Source organism: Chelmon rostratus, chromosome 21 (genome assembly GCF_017976325.1).
Source record: "Chelmon rostratus isolate fCheRos1 chromosome 21, fCheRos1.pri, whole genome shotgun sequence".
Taxonomy (NCBI): domain Eukaryota; kingdom Metazoa; phylum Chordata; class Actinopteri; order Chaetodontiformes; family Chaetodontidae; genus Chelmon; species Chelmon rostratus.
Window position 1 is genome coordinate 10,164,594 of NC_055678.1, and position 19,377 is coordinate 10,183,970.

Below are 19,377 nucleotides of genomic sequence, written 5' to 3' on the forward strand. Positions count from 1 at the left end.
GCTTTATATGCTTTCAATATGATGTACTTTCCATAATTGGACGTGTGTGTGAAGTTTAACCTGGTATAAAGAAAGCTCCGATGCTCCAAACTACCTCTGTAGTAACATTAATATGTTTCCTGTTATAAACTGGCTGGCTCTGTCGAAGTGGCTTTCCCACAAGACTTTCCCACGTACTATAACGTCACATCCGTCGTAAACAACAATAAGGAAGTGCAAAGAGAAATCCTGGGGCGCAACAATGCAACAGTCACGCTAAATACGTTACAAGTGGTTTATTACTGTCGAGCACAACTCAGGATTATTATGCAGTAGTTTAAATCCTTCACAAGCAACAGTGAGTCTATCTTATGTTTATAAACCGTTGGTGTATGTTGACACAAGCTAGCTGGAGAGCTAACGTTAGCTAGCCAGCTGTCTAGCGTTTTAGCCAAACAAGTACCGTATCAAACTAGCAAGACAGAGTGTGTAGCGTTAACTTCTGGACTTTTGAAGGAAAGCCTTTGGCGAAAAGGGGTATCAAGCTGTCATTAGTATGAGCTGCTCTAACATATTTCTAATGTGCTTTTATTTCTTAACTCGGCTTCATGAAGCTAGCGATGGAGGGCTCCAAGTCGTCGAGCACAACCATGCAGGTCAGCTTCGTGTGTCAGCGATGCTGCCAGCCGCTCAAACTGGACACATCCTTCAACGTGCTCGACCGGGTCACAATCCAGGAGCTCATTGGTATGTATACCTGTCAGAATCGATCTGTTAAATGCACGAAACTTCCATGTGATGAAGTGTAGTGGCTTTCGTAATCTGTCACGTATTGACTCTTGTGTATCCCTCTCTCCTCCTCAGCTCCACTCGTCACAGTGACCCCCAGCAAACAGGCTGACAGCTCTGAGGGGGAGACAGCACCAGAGGTAGGCACAGCAGAAAACCTGTCTCCAGACTGCATATTGTTTACAAACTGGGCTGCTCTGGATGTCAGGATACATACAGCACACGATGGCACTGAATGTGCCAGAGTTATGTTATACAACTGTTTTCCCTCTGGCCAGTTTCACAGACTGATAAGATAAAACAAAGTCGAGATAAACTGAAAATTTGACTATGACTTGCTTACATTTGGGACATCATGTCAACTTCTTTAGTAACTACAATCCATTCTTTATATAACACAGAAAAATCTTGAAGAATTTCTAATCAAGTGTTATGACGTGGTAGAATTGGATTGAAGTTACTGCATATTTAAAATAAACCAGCACAAATGTTAGCACACAGTGTTTTTCTTGTTAACACGATGTTTGTGTATTTTGATCCTGTTTTGAAAAAAATGTTATCTGCAGCATACAACCCGATTCCAGAACAGTTAGTTGGGATGCTGTATAAAACATTAATAAAACAGAATGTGATCATTTGCTAATTCTTTTTGACATATACTCAACTGAAAATTGTACAAAGAATGTCTTTAATGCTTGACCTCATCAGCTTCATTGATTTTTGTAAATATCTGCTTATTCTGAATTTGATGCCAAAAAACGCTGGGACAGGAGCAACAAAAACTGGGAAAGTTGTGGAACGCTCCAAAATCACCTGTTTGGATCATTCCACAGGTAAACAGGTTGACTGGTAACAGGTGATAGTATCATGATTGGGTATGAAAGGGGCATCCTCGAAAGGCTCAGTCATTCACAAGCAGAGATTGAGCGAGGTTCACCACTTTGTGAACACATGACTGTATGAAGGAGATTAATACATGGGCTCAGGAACACGTTGTAAATCAGCTGTCAGTAAACAGTTTGTTTGATGATTTCATTCTGAGTTTGTTTTTTTTTTTACACTGTCCGTATTTTTGTGGATATCTGTGTTGTAGGACTGAAACAATTCATTGTTACAATTCAGTTTGAGTCTCAGAATTTCTTTTGCCGTTCAGGAGACATTTGTGGAAAACAAGCAAGATGGAGTGTCAAGAAAATACATCCCTCCGGCACGGTGAGCGCTCACGCCTTTTCATTCAGGGAATGGAATTGAATACTGTTTCCAAATCAGATCTGTTGGGTATCTCTTCGTTGATATGTTCCTCTGTCACATGAGGTCTGGATGGACAAATGCAGCATGTCCTACAAAGATGACTTAACTGCTGAATCTGTCCCTGCAGGATGATGTCCACAGAGAGCGCCAACAGCTTCACACTGATTGGAGAAGCATCTGATGGTGGCACCATGGAAAACCTTAGTCGTAGGCTGAAGGTAAACTCTACTGTTGCACCGCTGGAAGTTTTATTATGTCATTTTGGCAAGAAACGCAGACAAGAAGGTGTTTGATGAAACACTCATGGAACTCCTGGTTGTGATTAACGTGGGGACTGACCTTAGAGCCACTTTGTCTGACAGTGTGACGTGACTGTACCAAGTAACAATTTTGTCTCCCACCCAGGTGACCAGTGACCTGTTTGACATCATGTCGGGCCAGACAGATGTGGACCACCCGCTGTGTGAGGAATGTACCGACACCCTGCTGGACCACCTGGACACACAGCTCAACATCACAGAGAACGAATGCCAGAATTACAAGTGAGTTCAGTGAAATTGCTCAATGTGTCAGTTTTCAATCTAAGGGATTCGCAGAAGGCAGAAAATGCTGCTGGTGTCACTCGCTATGACCCGGCTTAGTTAAAGTGCTGATTCCAAATGTCTGCATGTGAGCTGTGTGTGTGTGTAATAACGCATGCTATATGTGAACATATTTTCAGGCAGTGCCTGGAGCTGCTGTCACACCTGCAGGTGGAAGAGGAGGAGACCCTGCTCGCAGAGCTGCAGCAGCTGAAGGAGGAGGAGGAGGCTCTGGTGCAGGAGTTGGAGGCAGTGGAGGAGCAGAGGGCTGCTGTGGCCCAGGACCTGACCCAGAGCAGGGTCCACTCTCAGCAGCTGGACACAGAGGAGCTGCAGTGAGTGACCCGAGGCCGGTGTTAACAGATGACGGTGCTGTATGCTAAATGATACAGCAGCTAACAGCTCGTTGTCTTTCCACTGCCTTTTGCTAACAGGTACCAAAAGGAGTACAGTGAGTTTAAACGGCAACAGCTGGAGCTGGATGATGAGCTGAAGAGTGTTGACAACCAGATGCGTTACTGCCAGATTCAGCTAGATCGCCTGAAAAAGACCAACGTCTTCAATGCCACATTTCACATCTGGTACACACAAACACTTTTTTTTTCCATCACTTGTGCGCTTATTAATTAGACTTAAATTAGTTTCCTGTAGACTTACCCTAACCGAACCTAAACCCAAGTCTTCACCCCAAAGTTGAATGATATATGATATGGGGGTCCAGCATTTTGGTCCCTACGAAGTTGTCAGACCCCTCACTGTGAGTTAGCTTCTGGTGTGGGGACTGCGCGAATATAGAAAAACAGGCACACACGTTGCTGTGGATGCTAAGAATAAATAATTAGGGAATTTTTTCTATGAATCAGTGCCTGTTGACTGAGAGTCTGAATTGTTCCTGTTTAGGCACAGCGGCCAGTTTGGAACCATCAACAACTTCCGTCTGGGTCGACTCCCCAGCGTCCCAGTGGAGTGGAATGAGATCAACGCAGCCTGGGGGCAGACAGTGCTGCTGCTGCACGCTCTGGCCAACAAGATGGGGCTACGCTTCCAGAGGTACACACACACACACACACACACACACACACACGTTTGTGCTTGTACACATTGACACCCTACCATTTTAAATCCTCTTTTTATGCCAGTTTCCAGCGCTTGTATTTGTTCCTTGGCTCTTCGCCACATTGTTTTTTGTTATTTACATTAAATTATTCACTGATGTTATATCTTAGCATATGACCTTGTTTTTCTTTCTTTTGCTTTGTTGTTTATTTGTTGCTTTATTTTATCTTAATTGTTCATAATGAATCTGTCCATAAGATGTATTATAGATATTGTAATTATAATTTTTTATATTCTGCAAATCAACATAAAATGAAGCTCAAACAACACTTCTCTCTTCAGATATCGTCTGGTCCCATATGGAAACCACTCATACTTAGAGTCACTGACAGACAAGTCTAAGGTAAGAAATGCAGTACTCTCAAACCTAGCTCTCCCATCATTATTTAAACATTTCTCCAGGCTCCAATCCTGCCTTTTCTGTCTGTCTTGTGTTTGTCCAGGAGCTTCCTCTGTACTGCTCTGGTGGCCTGAGGTTCTTCTGGGACAACAAATTCGACCACGCCATGGTGGCCTTTCTGGACTGTGTCCAGCAGTTCAAAGAGGAGGTGGAAAAAGGAGACACTGGCTTCTGCCTTCCATACAGGTCAGATACCTGCAGAGCAGCACAATGTGAATATTTGGCCTCATGCTCATTAGCCAGGGCATCATTGCAGTCATTTAAGATGAAGCTGTAAATATTCATTAAGTTTGAATGCAAATTTAAAACCATTACCTCGACTCATTCTGGAGAGGCAGGAGAATTGTCTGCTTTGATTATGCCATTTAGGCAAATTTGGGACAGCTTTGGCTATATAACCCTTTGAATTATTAAATTATGGCTTCCAGTACAGCTTCTACTAATACACTTACTTGTGTAACCCACAGACAGTCTAATAAGTGGACGAAGCTTCAGGGTCTGAAAAGTGAAGCTCATGAAAAACAGTATTCTTTCTAATGGCCAGCAGGGGGCGACTCCACAGGTTTCCAAAATAAGTCTTATTATATGAAAGCTTAAGAGAAAATTGCCCTACTTTTTACTTGATTTATTACCTCAGGAAACATTTTCCTAATGAGTTTGTGGTCTCAGTCACTAGTTTCAAGTCTTCTTTAATACAGCATGACATTTTTTTTAAAATTATGGTCCTACTTAGAATAAAATGGATGATAAAGCAGGGTTTGCTGTAGGGCATGGCTACCTTGTGACTGACAGGTCGCAATCATGGCGTGTTCTCTGGCAGCTGTCTGGAGCACCACTATGCTGTTTAAGGATAACTGGGGTGAAAATACAGCACACTGCACTATTAGCATTCAGGGCTTTTGCTAAATAAATACTTTAACATGTAGCGTACAAACACTAAAAATGGCAAACCAGATCAAGGCAATGAAGAAACTTAAACTCTATTATGTGTCTGTTGTGAGGATATATATTATACAACATATTTGCAGGGTCAAAAAAGAAAAAGTATAATATTGATACCAGTCCATCCACCAGGCTGCATGTGATGACAGTGACTGATGTTTCATTCCTCAGGATGGACGTGGAGAAGGGCAAGATCGAGGACACAGGAGGCAGCGGTGGCTCCTACTCCATCAAAACCCAATTCAACTCTGAGGAGCAGTGGACCAAGGCGCTCAAGTTTATGCTCACCAACCTGAAGTGGGGACTGGCCTGGGTCACCTCACAGTTCTACAACAGATAAACCTGCTGGTCGATGCCTCTGTGAAGTCGTATGCCTGGTAAATGGATCTATTTGGATGCTTGGCCAGAGGAAAAAGAAATGGTTGTTTGCACCATTTTGCAAGTATTTTTATCTATCTTGCTGCTGTGGGGATTCTAAATAGTGGCCCAACTGTGGAAGCACTGAAGACAGGCACAGGTTGTCGTCAAAGCAAGCAGGATAAGATAGCTACGTGTCTTTTAGTTTCTTTTATCATCTGCTTTGCTAATATCTGGCTTTTTCTGAAAAGCTGACGTTGCATTAAGACAATTTCACACTTCATGAGAGTAGAATGTATCTTAAATCTTCACTAACCACTTCATCAAGTTCAAGGTTTCGTAGCTGTCCTGCACTGCTCACCTTTAAAATCACTGCAAGAAGTTTTTTTGTCAGCATTACAGTTACAGAAGCTGTAAGATGTGATAATTATGGTCAATGTAGGATTTTTAATAGATTAATACGGTTAAGTATTCAGCAGCAGTGTGCCAGTATTGCTTTAACCTTGAATGCAGTTATAACACTTGTCAGTTACAGCCATACTTTACAGGTAAAGTGTTGTATTTAGAGGTACACTGACACAGCTTCTTGGTGTTTATATGACGCACCATCACATGAGTTTGTCTGTTTTTCGATATGATGGATACTTTTAATGGTGAGATTTGAGTTAATAAACATTTCATGCTGTGAAAAAAAATGTCTGGTGTGGAGATTTTCTCATAGATTAAATGCATACATTAATGTAACTGCATCACATTCTACTGAGAACAGCATGAATGATTCAATTAATAAATACTCAGAATTAAACTTCTATCAAAAATCTTATTTTTGTGTGCGTCACATCACCCTTCGATTTTCCCAGATCAAGTAAGACACCACAGTTAACCAAATGTTTTTTTAATGGGTTTCCATAATTATTTCTGTCGAATCTGAACTCTCATCACAACACTCACTCATAGTCAGCCCCCCTATAAGGTCAACAAAAACATTAGAGGGGGTAAAATTTGTGGAAAAATATGGGCTTAATAATTAAAATAATAAGCTGACTTCCAGTTAACCAGTAAAATATTTAAAATAGGTCAAAACCAGTTACTCATTCCAGAATCAGCCCTCTTCTGTGTCAAGTTATTTTCTGAACCTCGAATGGTGCCACGTCAACAAGGCAGGCCTTGAACTTTGGTCATCAGTCGTTCCTTATTACTTGTAGGAGCCCTTCTTAAAAGTCCCAGGTTCAAACCTACAGGGATGCATGTGTGAAAGAGACCACTCTAGTTCTGAAAAATAGTTGGATAGATGATGCATTTCAAGCAGTATGTGATGAAATTTCATGAATGCTTCTTCTAAACCTTCCACAGAGCACAGGCGGGTGATCTTCCACACGTGGCGTACTTCTCATCCTGTCAGTTGTGCAATTTTTCGGGTGCTTTTGCAATTTTTCATGTAGAAAAGCCCCTTGAAATGAGCCAAAGTTTTTCGTGTTAGTGCATGCATATGGGCAAATCTTTGGGTTCTACTGAGCCCACAGCCAGAGAACGGCCCTTCATTTTTACCACTTGGATGATGGCGGTGGGCACATTTACTACTACATCACCACGTCATCCATCATTTTGGTTCCATTCATACTTTTAGGACCCTACGTCCCATCATGCTCTCCGTTCTCTCGAGAGCGCAAAGGAGGAGTTTCATCAAGCGTGTAACGTGTCCGCGTGGCTTTGTCCTCACTGGAGGTTTATTTCAGTTTCTTTCAGCAGTCGGAGGCACTGCTGCTGTAGCAGCTGGAGGTGGAGGGAAGAGGAGGTGCCAGGGGTGTGCTGCTGCCCAGGGCTTTTCGGATGTGGGGCATTAGGAAGGGGTCGCTGGCCAACTGCAGCACATCCACTCGGTCCTCCTTGTGATAAGCCAGGCATCGTCGAATGAAGGCCTATGAAGGGGAAAAGGGGAATAAACCGACTCATTTACTATGGATCTACTTTCTTTCAGTGGATTTCATTTTTTCACACATTTTGCATCATAAACTGATCCAAATGTATTCCCTGCCCATTACAAATGGGAAGTCACCTCCTTTTGAAAGGCAAGCAATCTAAACTATTGAAAATAGTCTGCTGGATTATGCTAGTAGGACTGTATAATGTGTTGGGAACAGTGCAGTGAGTGTACAGCTGTTTAAGAGAAATGAGTGCCACACCTTTGCTTCTGTAGTGACCACAGGTTTGGGGGGAAACTGCACCTCAGTTGCTTTTAATATGGTATTTTCTTGAAGGATGTCCTGCTGCGACTGGTTATGACCGAACGGCTGGAAACAAACAAAAAAGAGAGATGACTGACAGGCAGATTTCATTTCTCACTTTGATTTAATACTATCTGACAACAAAATTTCTGCTCAAGATTGCAGGCTAATAGTTACCTTGCGTCCATATAAGCACTGGTAGAAGATGACCCCTACTGACCAAACATCCACCTTGTTGGATATTTTAGGGGGCTCTTTACCCACCACAAAGCACTCAGGCGGCAGGTACCTGTAAGTTAATCACAATATGAGAATTACATAGGTTTTCTCTCGACATGTTCTCTCTGCACTGCACCTCTTTACATGATTTTCTGGATGAAGAGGGGATGTGAATTCAATTAGCAACATTACTCTCAGAAGATGGCGCCTCTGCTACTAACTTGTGAAACCATTTTTGTTGCTTGGTTACTAAATGCACTAAAATGTGTCTCTATGTACCAGTAGGTCCCTGCTCCTTGTGAGGTCAGCTCCATGCCATCTGCAGAGTTGTAGCTGTCATCATCCATGATCTTGGACAGGCCAAAGTCAGTGATCTTAATCTCTCCACAAGCCGTGCCATTAACCAACAGGATGTTTCCTAAGATCAGAACAGGAAACAGAACAAAGTCAAATTATTCACGTGACTGTAAACAGGCTTTTTTTTCCTAAATGCACACACACGTGCATATTGTATATTTATCTTCATTCAAATCTAACCCAGATGCTTGTGGTGTTAGGTTACCTTTCCTGAAAAATCACATGATCAATTGTTCAGAAGCACTAAATTTAGTTTAGTAGTGCTCTTTCTCACCATTCTGCAATTAAACGGGATACAAAATGACAAACTGAATGTGTGAGAATACCGGGCTTGAGGTCGTAGTGGATGATGGGTGGGCGAATCTGGTTGAGGTACTTGAGGGCATTGACAATTTGCATTACAATAGAGCGGCCCTCCTTCTCGGTCATCAGCTTATTCTGCTTCAAGTAGAAGTCCAGATCATTGCCTTCACAGTACTCCAGCACTGTGCAGAACCTGCCAGAGGTGAAGCCACAGATCATTTAGGAAGTTCAGTACTGACAACTGCAGATTCAGGTGATAATTCTCTGCTGTTTCATCACTATGAGCGACCCCCCCTATCTTACTGCCATTCGATAGCTGTTGTCATAAAAATGTTGGTTATAGTTGCTTTTAAGAGTTTGCCTGCTTTTTAGCACTTTATGATGTTTAGCACTTAAATAAGATGTATTTGCATGCAGAATGATTCACTTACGAGTCTGTGTCGAGTGAAAAATAGTCATAGAGTTTGACTATTCTCGGGTGGTCAAGTTCTTTGTGGATTCTGTACTCTCTACAGGCGTGTCTGAAAAGACGTTAACCATTCAGTCAAACATCACAAACGTCAGTTTTCTGTTTGAAGGTTCACAAGGTAAAATTTCAGATCAAAACATTTAAAACGATGCAAAGAAAGAAGAGGTTCAGACTCACTTGTGGTAGTTTTGCTTCTTCTCCTCCCTCCAGTTCTTGCTGAGTTGATGGATTTTAATGGCCACATACCTTTGCTCTGTCAAATCAAAAGCCTGCAAAAATTAAAACAAATAAAACACATTATACATCAACACACAAAGTCAGTACAATAACACATAAGTATACTTGCTGTACTTTATTCAACTAGAATGAACTCCTTGCAGTTGTTTGCCTCTGCAAGTTGCAGTTTACATCATGTCTGTGTGAAGTGAAGTGAAGTGAAGACTTTTTAAGTGACTATTAAGTATATTTTTTAGTGAAATGGAAGTTCTCACTACATTGACATGTATGCAGCAAATGAATAATTTCCAGTGAGAAACATGCCGTCTGTTTTTCCAGAAGAACACAGAGGATTGATAGAGAGCTTCATCACATGGTGCAACAACAATCACCTGAAGCTCAGTATCAGCTGATCCAATGAGCTTCTGGTGGACTACAATGCTTCAAATATGGATGTTGCTGCAAAGAAGCTACAAATTGTAAGACGTGGATGCTTCACACACGTCTTCAACAGCAACGGCAGCACAGAAGATCGATACAGTCACCATAGTTTTAAGGTGGTCCCCCAAGATTAGTGTCGCCAATTCAGTATCTGTCCAGATGTGAAGTGTGGTCACAATCTGCCTTCTGTTTCTGACTTGTGGTGTTAAATAATGGCCAGAAAAGTGCTTTTACAGATTATGATGTTACAGAGAAGTTGATTTTTGACCTTTTGGATATTAAATGTTATCATTTCATTTTATTCTATGGGACATTTGTGTGCCGTTGCTCGTGCGGAGGCATGAACAGACCTGGCACAGTTCAAAGATTATAAACTGATACTCGTAAAGAATGGAAGCCAACTAAATGGCACAAGCTTACTTTGAAAACTTCACTAAAGCCGCCTCTTCCAAGTAAATGTAACAGCAGATATCGGTCATTCAGCGTGGGGTGATCTTTAAATCTATAAAAGAAGAATTTTTAAATCATTTGGCTTTTTCACAGTTGTGAAGTTGAAAGCACACCACAGAACTTGTGTCAGGTGCACGGAGGTGATACGTACTGCGAGTTGTCCTCATTATGGATTCTTTTCAGCTCCCGAATGTGCAGGTTTCTCACTCGCTCTAAATGCTCCAGCTCCGCCTGGATCTCTGCTTCTTCCTGCATACAACCACGCAAAGCTATCATCTACCTTAACCCCTGATAAACAGGAACAACAGTAGTTCAAGGTCTCTAGGTTACTACCCGAAACAAAGAAAAAGATGCTTTAATTAGTCGATCGGTACCTTTTTTAGGTGACCAATGCGAAGTTTGAAAATCTCCTCTTGCTCATGATATTCAGCCAGTGACAACCTGTGTGGGGAAAAAGTGACAGTAATATAACCAGGTTAGCTTGTGAGGAAAAAAAAAACTTAATAAGCTTCACACTTTAGATGAAATGACAGAAACAAGGTGACACAAAGCCTCCACTTGGACTTCATGCTAAGGGTCTATCAGTGGTTCATGAACGACCTTAAACATAAATGACTCCCACACCGGGAAAACCCATTAAGCTCAGGAAACTGCACCAGTACAAAGCAGTGCAGCCCTTAAGATCAGAAAACAAAAAACCCAAGCATCACAACAACAACTGATTCCCATTTTACTGTTTACTTTGGCCTGGACCACGTAAAACATCTACCATGTGAAGGAATTTAGCTACTGATTCTAATCTTACGTTTCATTCTCCTGGCCGTTGCTCCTGCTCTTTCGTTTGTTCTGTTCGAGACTGGGTGGAGGTGTCTGAGCCATGGAGGGAGGTTTCCTCTTTCCCAGCAGCTTCCTCTGCCTCTCTATGTCCTCCCTCTGCGAGTTGATTCGCTCTTGCTGCCTAAAAGATGCAAGAACGATCTCGTGTGAATGTTCTCGTTCGCAGAACCGACAGAACAACAAGCAAACATGTGTTCGTGGCTATTTGCATGCTGACTTGATGAGGTTCTGGAAGGCATATCCATCTGTCCACTGCTCAGTGAAGGAGGCTCCGTGCCGTACGGTGGTGAAGTGGCCTAGACGCAGGCGATCCTGCATGCTCTTGTCCCTGCAGGCCATCTTCTCCTGCTTTGACTGCAAAAAGAAGATGAATTGGAAATTGCATACTCACAAAACAGCTATCTGAGAGGATGTAAAGAACTGATGAAACACTATGTAAAAAAAAAAAAAAGAGAGAGAAGTAAACAACTGCTTTGGTGAGCACATCGCTGAAACCCACCTTCTCCATCAGGAGCTTCTTGCTCATGGTCACGCACTTGTTAAGCCGCTCCTTGCAGCGCTCCAGCATTTTCTGCTGTTCATCTACCTGCCGCCTCAAGTCACAGTTGGCCTGCCGAAACATTCATCGTGTGACATCCAATTCCCATCACAACAAGGATTCAAGGCTGTTTCGTTCTTGAGCCGACATGATGCAACAACTATCACTGTGTCAGCTTGGTTCACTGACATTTACACTCAATGTAATTTAAACAACAGTGGCATTTGAAAGTTAACAAGCACATCATTCATGATGAGCTGCAACCAGACTGCTGCAGGTTAATTACTGGGGTTGTTGTGACAACTGGTAGCACATTTGTCGAGTTTGTGAAGTGATTACTAACAACATTTGTGAACAGGCCTAATACATAAATGTATGTACGATTAGTCATATTCTTCTTCTCTGTGACATCAATTGTTAGTCAACTAAAATGTCAATTTGTGTAAGTGACTAGTTTTTATTGTAAATCCCTACTCTGAAGCTCTGTCAGATGTTACAAACGCTCCAAACACCAAGTTCAGCTTTTTAGGACAGATTTGAAATGTTTTGTGAACTTACCCTCAGCAGGTCGTCTATCCTCCCCTCTTTCTTCTCCAGGTCAGAGTTCTTGTCCCTCTCCAATGCTGTCAGTTTCAGCAGCGTCAGTTCTGACTGAGGAGGGAGGGCGAAGACAACAACAAGCCGACAGTTAACATCTCGTCTCACTCAAATGATGCAGACAGCCCTTGGGCCAGTCGGTAACAAAACACAGCATCACTTTAAATGCATCAAAATCAGACGTCGGTGTCTTGGATATTAGACATGAATTCAAAAGGCTGACCTTTAACCAAGCCAATTAGTGTGATTTGCAAGGATCGCTGGATGTGTGTTGAAAGTATTGTGTCACTGTGCAGTGTGGGTGGCAGGGCCTTTCAAAATCTGACCTTTAATTCTAGCATCCACATCTTTGCCGACTAGTAGCATTTTTTTAAATGGCAGAACATTGTGTCTAAGATGACACTTTTTCTAAAACAGATTCAGTTTGTGAAACAAGCCACTTTTCGCTCAGTCCAAAAAAATCAGAAAGGTCGGCTACCTGGATGGCTTTGTGTGAGCTGGAGTGTGTCGGGGCTGTCTTAACAGAGCTGCAAGATGAAGAGTCTGTGTGGGCTGAGCCTGTGGACGAAGGACTGCCATGCTGAAACTGCATTCCAGAGAGAGAGAAGAAGACAAAGGCGGAAAGACACAGGGCGTAAATTATAACAATTACGTAATACAGACAGTATAGGGAGATCATAGCAGCAGAAAGGAGAAAAACAAAAGCAACAAATACAATAGCTATTAAGGGGAAGAGAAATTAAATTGTAAATGAATACAGGTATCTAAAGGAATTCATGCAGAATTGTCCATTCAAATCAATTTTAATTAGATAAAGAAATATTAAAACTGTACATAGTGGTTAATACTTCCATAGGGATTTCAAGACAACAAAAAAATGGTATGACACTGATTTATGAGACCTGAGTGGCGGGTAATTAAAGAGTGTCGTAAACTCTGCTTTTGAGTGAATAAATGTTGCTGCCAGCAGCCTAACAGAACATAGCCTTTTCAAAATAAGCGTGCCCATACATCTTTTACTATACAGGTACTTCATGAACCAAATTTAAATCTGCTATTTCCCAGGAGAAAATCTACTATACACACAAGTGACTACACTACTTAAACAAAAACACCTTACTACGACACAGATTCCAAGAGAAGTTGTGATATTGTGTAAATAAAAACATAATGCAATAATTTGCTAATCCTTTTGGACATATACTCAATTGAAAACCAAACAAAGACAATATATTTAATGCTTGGCCTCATCAGCCTGATTGATTTTTGTAAATATCTGCTTATTCTGAATTTGATGCAGCAACACGTTTCGAACAAGTTGGGACAGGAGCAACTAAAGACTGAGAAAGTTGTGGAACGCTCCAAAAACACCTGTGTGGAACATTCCACAGGTAAACAGGTTGATTGGTAACAGACAATAAAGCTGACTTTGACTTTGATTTTGAGGTGATAGCATCATGATTGGGTATGAAACGAGCATCCCGCAAAGTTTCAGCCGTTCACATGCTAGGATGGAGCGAAGTTCACCACTTTGTGAACACATGACTGTATGAAGGATGTTACTACATGGGCTCAGTTTTACATGGAGTCAAAACCTTTTTGAAATCAGGGTTGCAACACATGGTCCTCCTGCACTGCTCTCCGGCTTACATACTAGCTCACTGTGTTAAACACCAGCCGTGAAAACATTAACATGAGCTACAGCTTCTCTCACCAATGGTCAACGTTCATCCCGCACTTGGTCTATCCAGTTAATAAATACCACACATTCAGCTATTCTGTTATAAGCACAACTAACGTGCACTGTGAGACTCCGTTTTGTGCTTGTTTTCAGTTTCCATTAAAGTCAAAAAAATGGAAAAAACTAATTAATTAAATGTAAAGGAATGTTTCGTTACTTCCACTGGCTGAGACCAAAGACACGTCTATTCGCCCCTAAACAGATTAGACTTCTGGTAGAATAAACAAAACCAAATCTTAGCGGTACGTGTCTCATCAACCCTGTTCAGCTGGTAAACCAACAGTAAAACAACGGAGGAGAGAGAGAGCAAAAGCAGGAGACAGCTATGGAGATGGGTGGTGGTGCTCACCAGAGGATTAGACAGTGAATGCTGTGGAGAGGAGCGCACCAGCATGGGGATGCCCCGGGCAGGACTGGTGCCAGAGCCACTGCTACCAGCAAACTGGCCACAGGGCAGTTGACAAGAGTGTATAAACAAGACAGAAAGAAAGATGACAGAGTTGTTATTTAGGAAGAATTTGATGAGGGACCATACCAGCACAGTCGTAACGTGAGGGTGAACACATCACACTAAAAGTCAGAGAGTGATTTGAAACAACGCACAACAGAGTGGCTACAATGCAAAATTCACTCACACACTAACACATATGATGTCCATTTAGCTTGTACTCACCTCAAAATAATCGCTTATTCTGTGCCCTCTCCCTTTTCCTACAAAAACAAGACAGGTTAAGAAGTGATCATTTGATCCTAAGTAGATATGTAATTTTTTTCAGAGCATAAGTCAACGAAAAAATGTCCTTTAACATATTACATGTCGAAATTGTATTATTCCAAATTTGGAATATTTAGAGCCAAGAGGAAAGCAGCGATTACAGCTGAACATCTCTGAATATAAGGAGATGGACTTACCCTGGCTGTTGCTGTCATAGAGGTCTCCTTTTCTCTTCCTGCTTCTCTGGTCATTGGCTTTCTTCTCTGGTGTCTGACATGAGCAGAAAAGCAGCACATCTTAGATTTCAATTTCACTAAATTAAGTTTAATTCATTAACTGCATTAACATAATGGCAAAGAGACTTGACCAAAAAAATGAATCCTAGCACCTTTAAGTTACGAGGGTGTAATTGCACTCCTTGCTAAAAAGGAACACTTGACAACAATCTAATAGGATTAATAGCAGCTTTTTTAATGTGTTCAGTATTTAGCGAACCATTTTCCAGATTTTATCTGCTAAAAGCCTTGTGTCCTTTCCAAAGTGTTTTCCTGCTTTTTCCTCAATTCATGCCTCACCCTCCTCTGTACACGAGTAAGTGGGACCAAAAAATGGATAAACAGATCAATCACACTAAATGCACAGCACCTAAGTGTTTGTATTAGCCACTGCAAACAAAATACTTGACCACTTCCAAATCACAAACAATCTCTGGGACTATCACTGAAAGTCAGGAAGTGCACACTTGACATTTTGACTCTTTTCCATACCAACCTCCAGTTCCTTGTCACTGAGTGATCCCGCGCTGCACAGAGACTGGTTGGATGATTCGCTGTTGGCCGAACTCTGGAAAACAGAACACACACATTATTACTACACATTGATTAGTCATGTGCTACTCTTTAAGCAGGTCCTTGTGAGTAGAACTGGAAATTAGTAGTAAAAAGCATCTGTTCTATGCTAAAATGGGGACATTGTACTCATGTACACCGAAGAAGGATGGCGGCCTATCTTGAGGTCTGTTGACATTCTCATACAAAGAAACTCACAAATTCAAGTGCAGGTTTCAACATGTCTTTCCTATCTGACAAATCATATCAATTGACATTCCACTTTAACATAACCCTACTTTGTGGCAGTGTTTACAGTTGTGATATATCTTACTTCATATTTAAAGTCCTTTTACACTGATGTGTGTACAATATTTTTCCTACTCCTTGTATTTTATTTGTGCAGGAATTTCACCACATGCACCTAACAGGTATAGCTCTAAAATTACTATCACTAAGCTAAAACACTAAGATAGGAAGCTACAATGGGAGTATTATATACATCCCCCTGTTAATCTGCAAATCTTCAGGTCGCATCCACTTGGTAGAATCAGTTGGAGTCATGCATACCATTCATGGCCAGCTGCACAGACTGACGAGACTAAGAACAAACAGGAGGCTAATTGGAGCAGGAGGCTAATGCTTTTAAGGCCTGCTGGCTTTCTGCTTCTCAAGGTCACGTTTACGGCGCAAACACATTTTTTTTTTCTCCTAACATGTACACCACAAATGTTTGTAATGTCCTGAATGGTACCTTAAATCTTTCACACTCTAATATCACGGTGAGCAGGACTGACAATTCATTTCAGAGCACACTATAGGCCCGAGCACGAATGATAGCGATTGCTTTCTCAGGGATTGCCATTTCTCAAGTGCGCACCCACACGCAGTCATACCCAGTTCATCAGCAGGGCTGCAGCACAACATGCAGCTATGCTGAGCTTCAGCTGTGGTGCCATTTCAGTGTCACTAGCCTCCACTGAAACAAAGAGCTGCTGGCCAGCTCCCATGTCAGCCAAGACAGAGCTCGTCTTGTTTTAGCTTTAGCTCAGGGTGGCAGGATCGTTCCACTGAGAAAACTCCTGAACACAGAGCATCAGTCAATACTGGGCATAGACAAGACGTTCCAGCTTTTCTAGACTGAAGAACTAACATAAGAGAGCTGTACAACTGCTCATGTTTGCATTCACAAGCAAACAACAGTGGGGTTGGGGGATGTTTGCCTGCAAGAAAACGGAGAGCTGTTCCATTGTTTCTCCAAATTTATTTCAGCAGGGATGAAAAGGAAACCTAACCTACCTTTCTGAACAACAAAATATTGTATCTAACGTGAAAATCTGCACAAGCAATCCGTACTTACAGTAGGTGATCATTTTGATCAGCAAAACAACTATTAGGCTATTAAGAGATGCCAACCTTAGTCACACCAACTCCAGTGAAGCGAGCCTCAAGCAGTTCCTGCCTGCGTGGATCCAGGCTTAAAGCCTGGCTATGAAGTCCTTCCATCATGCCTGGAAAGAGACACACAAACAGTGAATGAAATTAGTGTTAGGTTATTGTCACACAAGAGAAGACTGACACACATGAACAGGAAGGCAGTAGCATGCACCATTCATGTAAAGTTTTCTTTCTAATTGGGGCAGGGGGCCCAGCAATGTAGTCAATCCTGAGTTCTGACCACCAAAATCTAACACCTCTCAACACAGCAGCCTGGGAGCCTGTCCCTATGTTGGATCACAGCCCACTATCCAAAGTGAACCAGTGCTAAAAACACTGACACAAAGCAAACTTTGCTAACTGTGTTTGCTAGGTTACTGCCCTTTACTGAGAAACCAATTTAAAATTGCAATTTCAGTTTTTTTTAAAGCAATGACAGAAGAATCCCACTGTAATCCCCCTTGACATAACAAAGGTTGACAGGTAAGATAGACACCCAACAGAATTATTAAACTTTAAAGTAGAAGTTATGTTCAACCAATTCGACGAGCATTACATAACTACTGAAGACACTGAACCCTGGCAGAGAAGAGGAAAAAAGATTCTGTCACAATCTGGTGCATATGTAGGCCATTTATGTTTATTCTGCCAGTGCTAAAATGCTATGCAAAGTTGATATTCAAAACAGCAAATCATGGAAGCAAGTGAATGAGTAAGGAGAGCCACTGAATCTGGACATGACTGGCGAGGGAGGCAATGCCCCATTGCATTTGAATTACTGATTTAAGTCAATGAGATATTAAGGCAGAGAGACCAAAAAATGATCAATATCAAATTCTCCCCTCTTTACATATGGTTGTCATAACCGCATGAAATGGCAGGGCACGACTTCCTCTTGCCATTAGGAACTCCTGCCTGACAGGGTACCCATCAACCAGCGATGGAGTCATCTAAAGGCACATGAGCGACATTTCATGGTGATGACAGTTACTCAACCAAATAATTTAACAACCAAACAATAATAATACACATTGCAGTTTTTCCTTGGCATCTAACGTTAGTAATTTTGGCCAGCCTGTCAAAACAATGCTGGCCAGTAAACGTTACCTAGCAAAAAAGAATATGTAGGCTTCATCTCAAATGTAATGACAAACCCTTTCATCTCAGACTGACTTCATGGCAGTTACTGGTATTAGTCACGATACTGTTATTGACTGACAGGAAGATGTTGACTAACGCTAACGACAATCTCGGCTAATGCTAACTAGCTAGTCAACACTATGGCATTATGCTTAGCAGCTTCTTGAGAACATTATAGGACACAAAAGCGAAACGCTGTCACACAATGTCAAGTTGTTGTGTGTAAATTAACGGTATACGTTTTGTCAGTGTTAATGTTACTACTGACTGGGCCGAATAACAGCTAGGGCAACATGGTAGGTAACCTAGCTAGCGCTAATCTAGCAAGCTAACGGTAACATTGGCTGCAACAGAAGTCTCACCTGGAGAACCTTTAGCAGTTTTCACAGTTACTCACGGTGCTAGAAAGGATGCCGTCCGTCCATCCGGTGACAGCAAACTCCTTAACAACTCCCAATCCCACACACCTCAAATAAAGTTGCTGGAATCAAGTTATCCATTCACAATTATTTCAAATTCAAGGAAGACATTTGTTAGCTTAGCTAATGCTAGCTAAGGAGAGCAGTGTGGCTGGCTCCTGCTGGTGTCATCCGGACAGGAGGCCCTGATCCTCGGGGTTTCCTCGTCCGTCTTGGTGCCCCTGCACGGGCAAACCTGGAGCTGTCAATGCTCTGAAGCCTCTTTACAAGTGTTGTCACATTTCTGCTTCACTCGGTCTTTCTATTGTCATTATCGAGCGATGTAACCTTTACACCGGGAGGAGAAGTTCAGCCACCTTGTTAGAGTCCATTCTCTGACTGTAAATAAAAGATCATTACCCCCTGCAGCAAGGCCGCACAGGGCTCCAGGGAGAGCTTTATGTGATGTTTCCCATGCGCTTGTTTAACAGATAATGTAAGCTCCTCAGGTCAGAACCACCCGAAAACAAGCAGCGCACTGGAGGCGATGGATTACCAGACTTGGAAGGGGGGAACCGTTCTGGGCCCCAGATCCCCAGGGACCCCAAAAGTCCCAGCTTCATTGTGTGACAGCTGTTTTTTGTTTTTTTGTTTTTGTTTTTTTCCTTACTAATTTGACAAATTTAAAATGCTTGTGAATAATAAAGTACAACATCAACTAGGTCCTGCATTATGACATACTTTTGTGGCCCTGTCTTGTAGGGCCACAAGATTAGGTAATTATTTTAGATTAGTTTTGCAATTTCCCATTAGATGAATATATTACTGTATCTATCGCTATTATATTTAGCATTAATTGTGCATATTGCTAAATATGTTTTATCAGATTACCAGAAACTAACTGGCAAAGAAAGCATGGGGCCAGGCAGTATTTCTGGATAGGATTACTGGTTGATCTGTGTGTCTTTGTGCAGTATTTTAAGAAGTCATCATTTGAAGTGTGTTGTCTGTGCTGTACTTGGTGTTAACTTGGTGACAATGCAGCTCTTACT

The 19,377-nt window shown here is 41.9% G+C and overlaps 2 protein-coding genes across 4 annotated transcripts; one reads left to right on the top strand and one right to left on the bottom strand.

Moving 5' to 3' along the window:
• Window positions 1-195: 195 nt before the first annotated feature.
• Window positions 196-6,117, top strand: becn1 (beclin 1, autophagy related). The gene is made up of 12 exons (XM_041962153.1): window positions 196-337; window positions 594-726; window positions 844-908; window positions 1,922-1,980; window positions 2,147-2,237; window positions 2,425-2,561; window positions 2,741-2,935; window positions 3,035-3,181; window positions 3,501-3,650; window positions 3,999-4,059; window positions 4,160-4,302; window positions 5,230-6,117. Exons 2-12 carry the CDS (start codon window positions 600-602, stop codon window positions 5,396-5,398), a joined length of 1,344 nt encoding a protein of 447 aa, XP_041818087.1. The 5' UTR covers window positions 196-337; window positions 594-599; the 3' UTR covers window positions 5,399-6,117.
• A 177-nt stretch (window positions 6,118-6,294) lies between these two features.
• On the bottom strand, window positions 6,295-18,798 carry LOC121624482 (serine/threonine-protein kinase tousled-like 2). 3 transcript variants are annotated; one of them, XM_041962150.1, is made up of 21 exons: window positions 18,325-18,798; window positions 16,767-16,861; window positions 15,295-15,366; window positions 14,721-14,793; window positions 14,482-14,519; window positions 14,158-14,250; window positions 12,546-12,653; window positions 12,029-12,121; window positions 11,432-11,542; window positions 11,150-11,286; window positions 10,901-11,053; window positions 10,470-10,536; window positions 10,247-10,344; window positions 10,066-10,147; window positions 9,166-9,257; window positions 8,951-9,040; window positions 8,543-8,712; window positions 8,139-8,277; window positions 7,818-7,929; window positions 7,599-7,706; window positions 6,295-7,334 (listed from the first exon to the last, which is right to left on the bottom strand). In XM_041962150.1, the coding sequence occupies exons 2-21, from the start codon at window positions 16,857-16,859 to the stop codon at window positions 7,158-7,160; spliced, it is 2,106 nt and encodes a 701-aa protein (XP_041818084.1). In that variant the 5' UTR covers window positions 16,860-16,861; window positions 18,325-18,798; the 3' UTR covers window positions 6,295-7,157. The 3 variants fall into 3 exon arrangements, with proteins under 3 accessions (XP_041818084.1, XP_041818085.1, XP_041818086.1); XM_041962151.1 differs by having other exon boundaries at window positions 18,290-18,798; XM_041962152.1 differs by lacking the exon at window positions 14,158-14,250.
• Between the last annotated feature and the right edge of the window lie 579 nt (window positions 18,799-19,377).

What these genes read in the sequence shown, in the direction of transcription:
- becn1 (XM_041962153.1), top strand. Translation starts at nt 600, where the DNA reads ATGGAGGGCTCCAAGTCGTCGAGCACAACCATGCAGGTCAGCTTCGTG. An exon ending in AACGAATGCCAGAATTACAA is followed by an intron (nt 2,562 to 2,740) that starts GTGAGTTCAGTG and finishes ACATATTTTCAG; the next exon opens with GCAGTGCCTGGAGCTGCTGT. An exon ending in AATGCCACATTTCACATCTG is followed by an intron (nt 3,182 to 3,500) that starts GTACACACAAAC and finishes GTTCCTGTTTAG; the next exon opens with GCACAGCGGCCAGTTTGGAA.
- LOC121624482 (XM_041962150.1), bottom strand. Translation starts at nt 16,859, where the DNA reads ATGATGGAAGGACTTCATAGCCAGGCTTTAAGCCTGGATCCACGCAGG. An exon ending in AACGGCCAGGAGAATGAAAC is followed by an intron (nt 10,537 to 10,900) that starts GTAAGATTAGAA and finishes TTCCCCACACAG; the next exon opens with GTTGTCACTGGCTGAATATC. An exon ending in GCATTGGTCACCTAAAAAAG is followed by an intron (nt 10,345 to 10,469) that starts GTACCGATCGAC and finishes GGTTGTATGCAG; the next exon opens with GAAGAAGCAGAGATCCAGGC.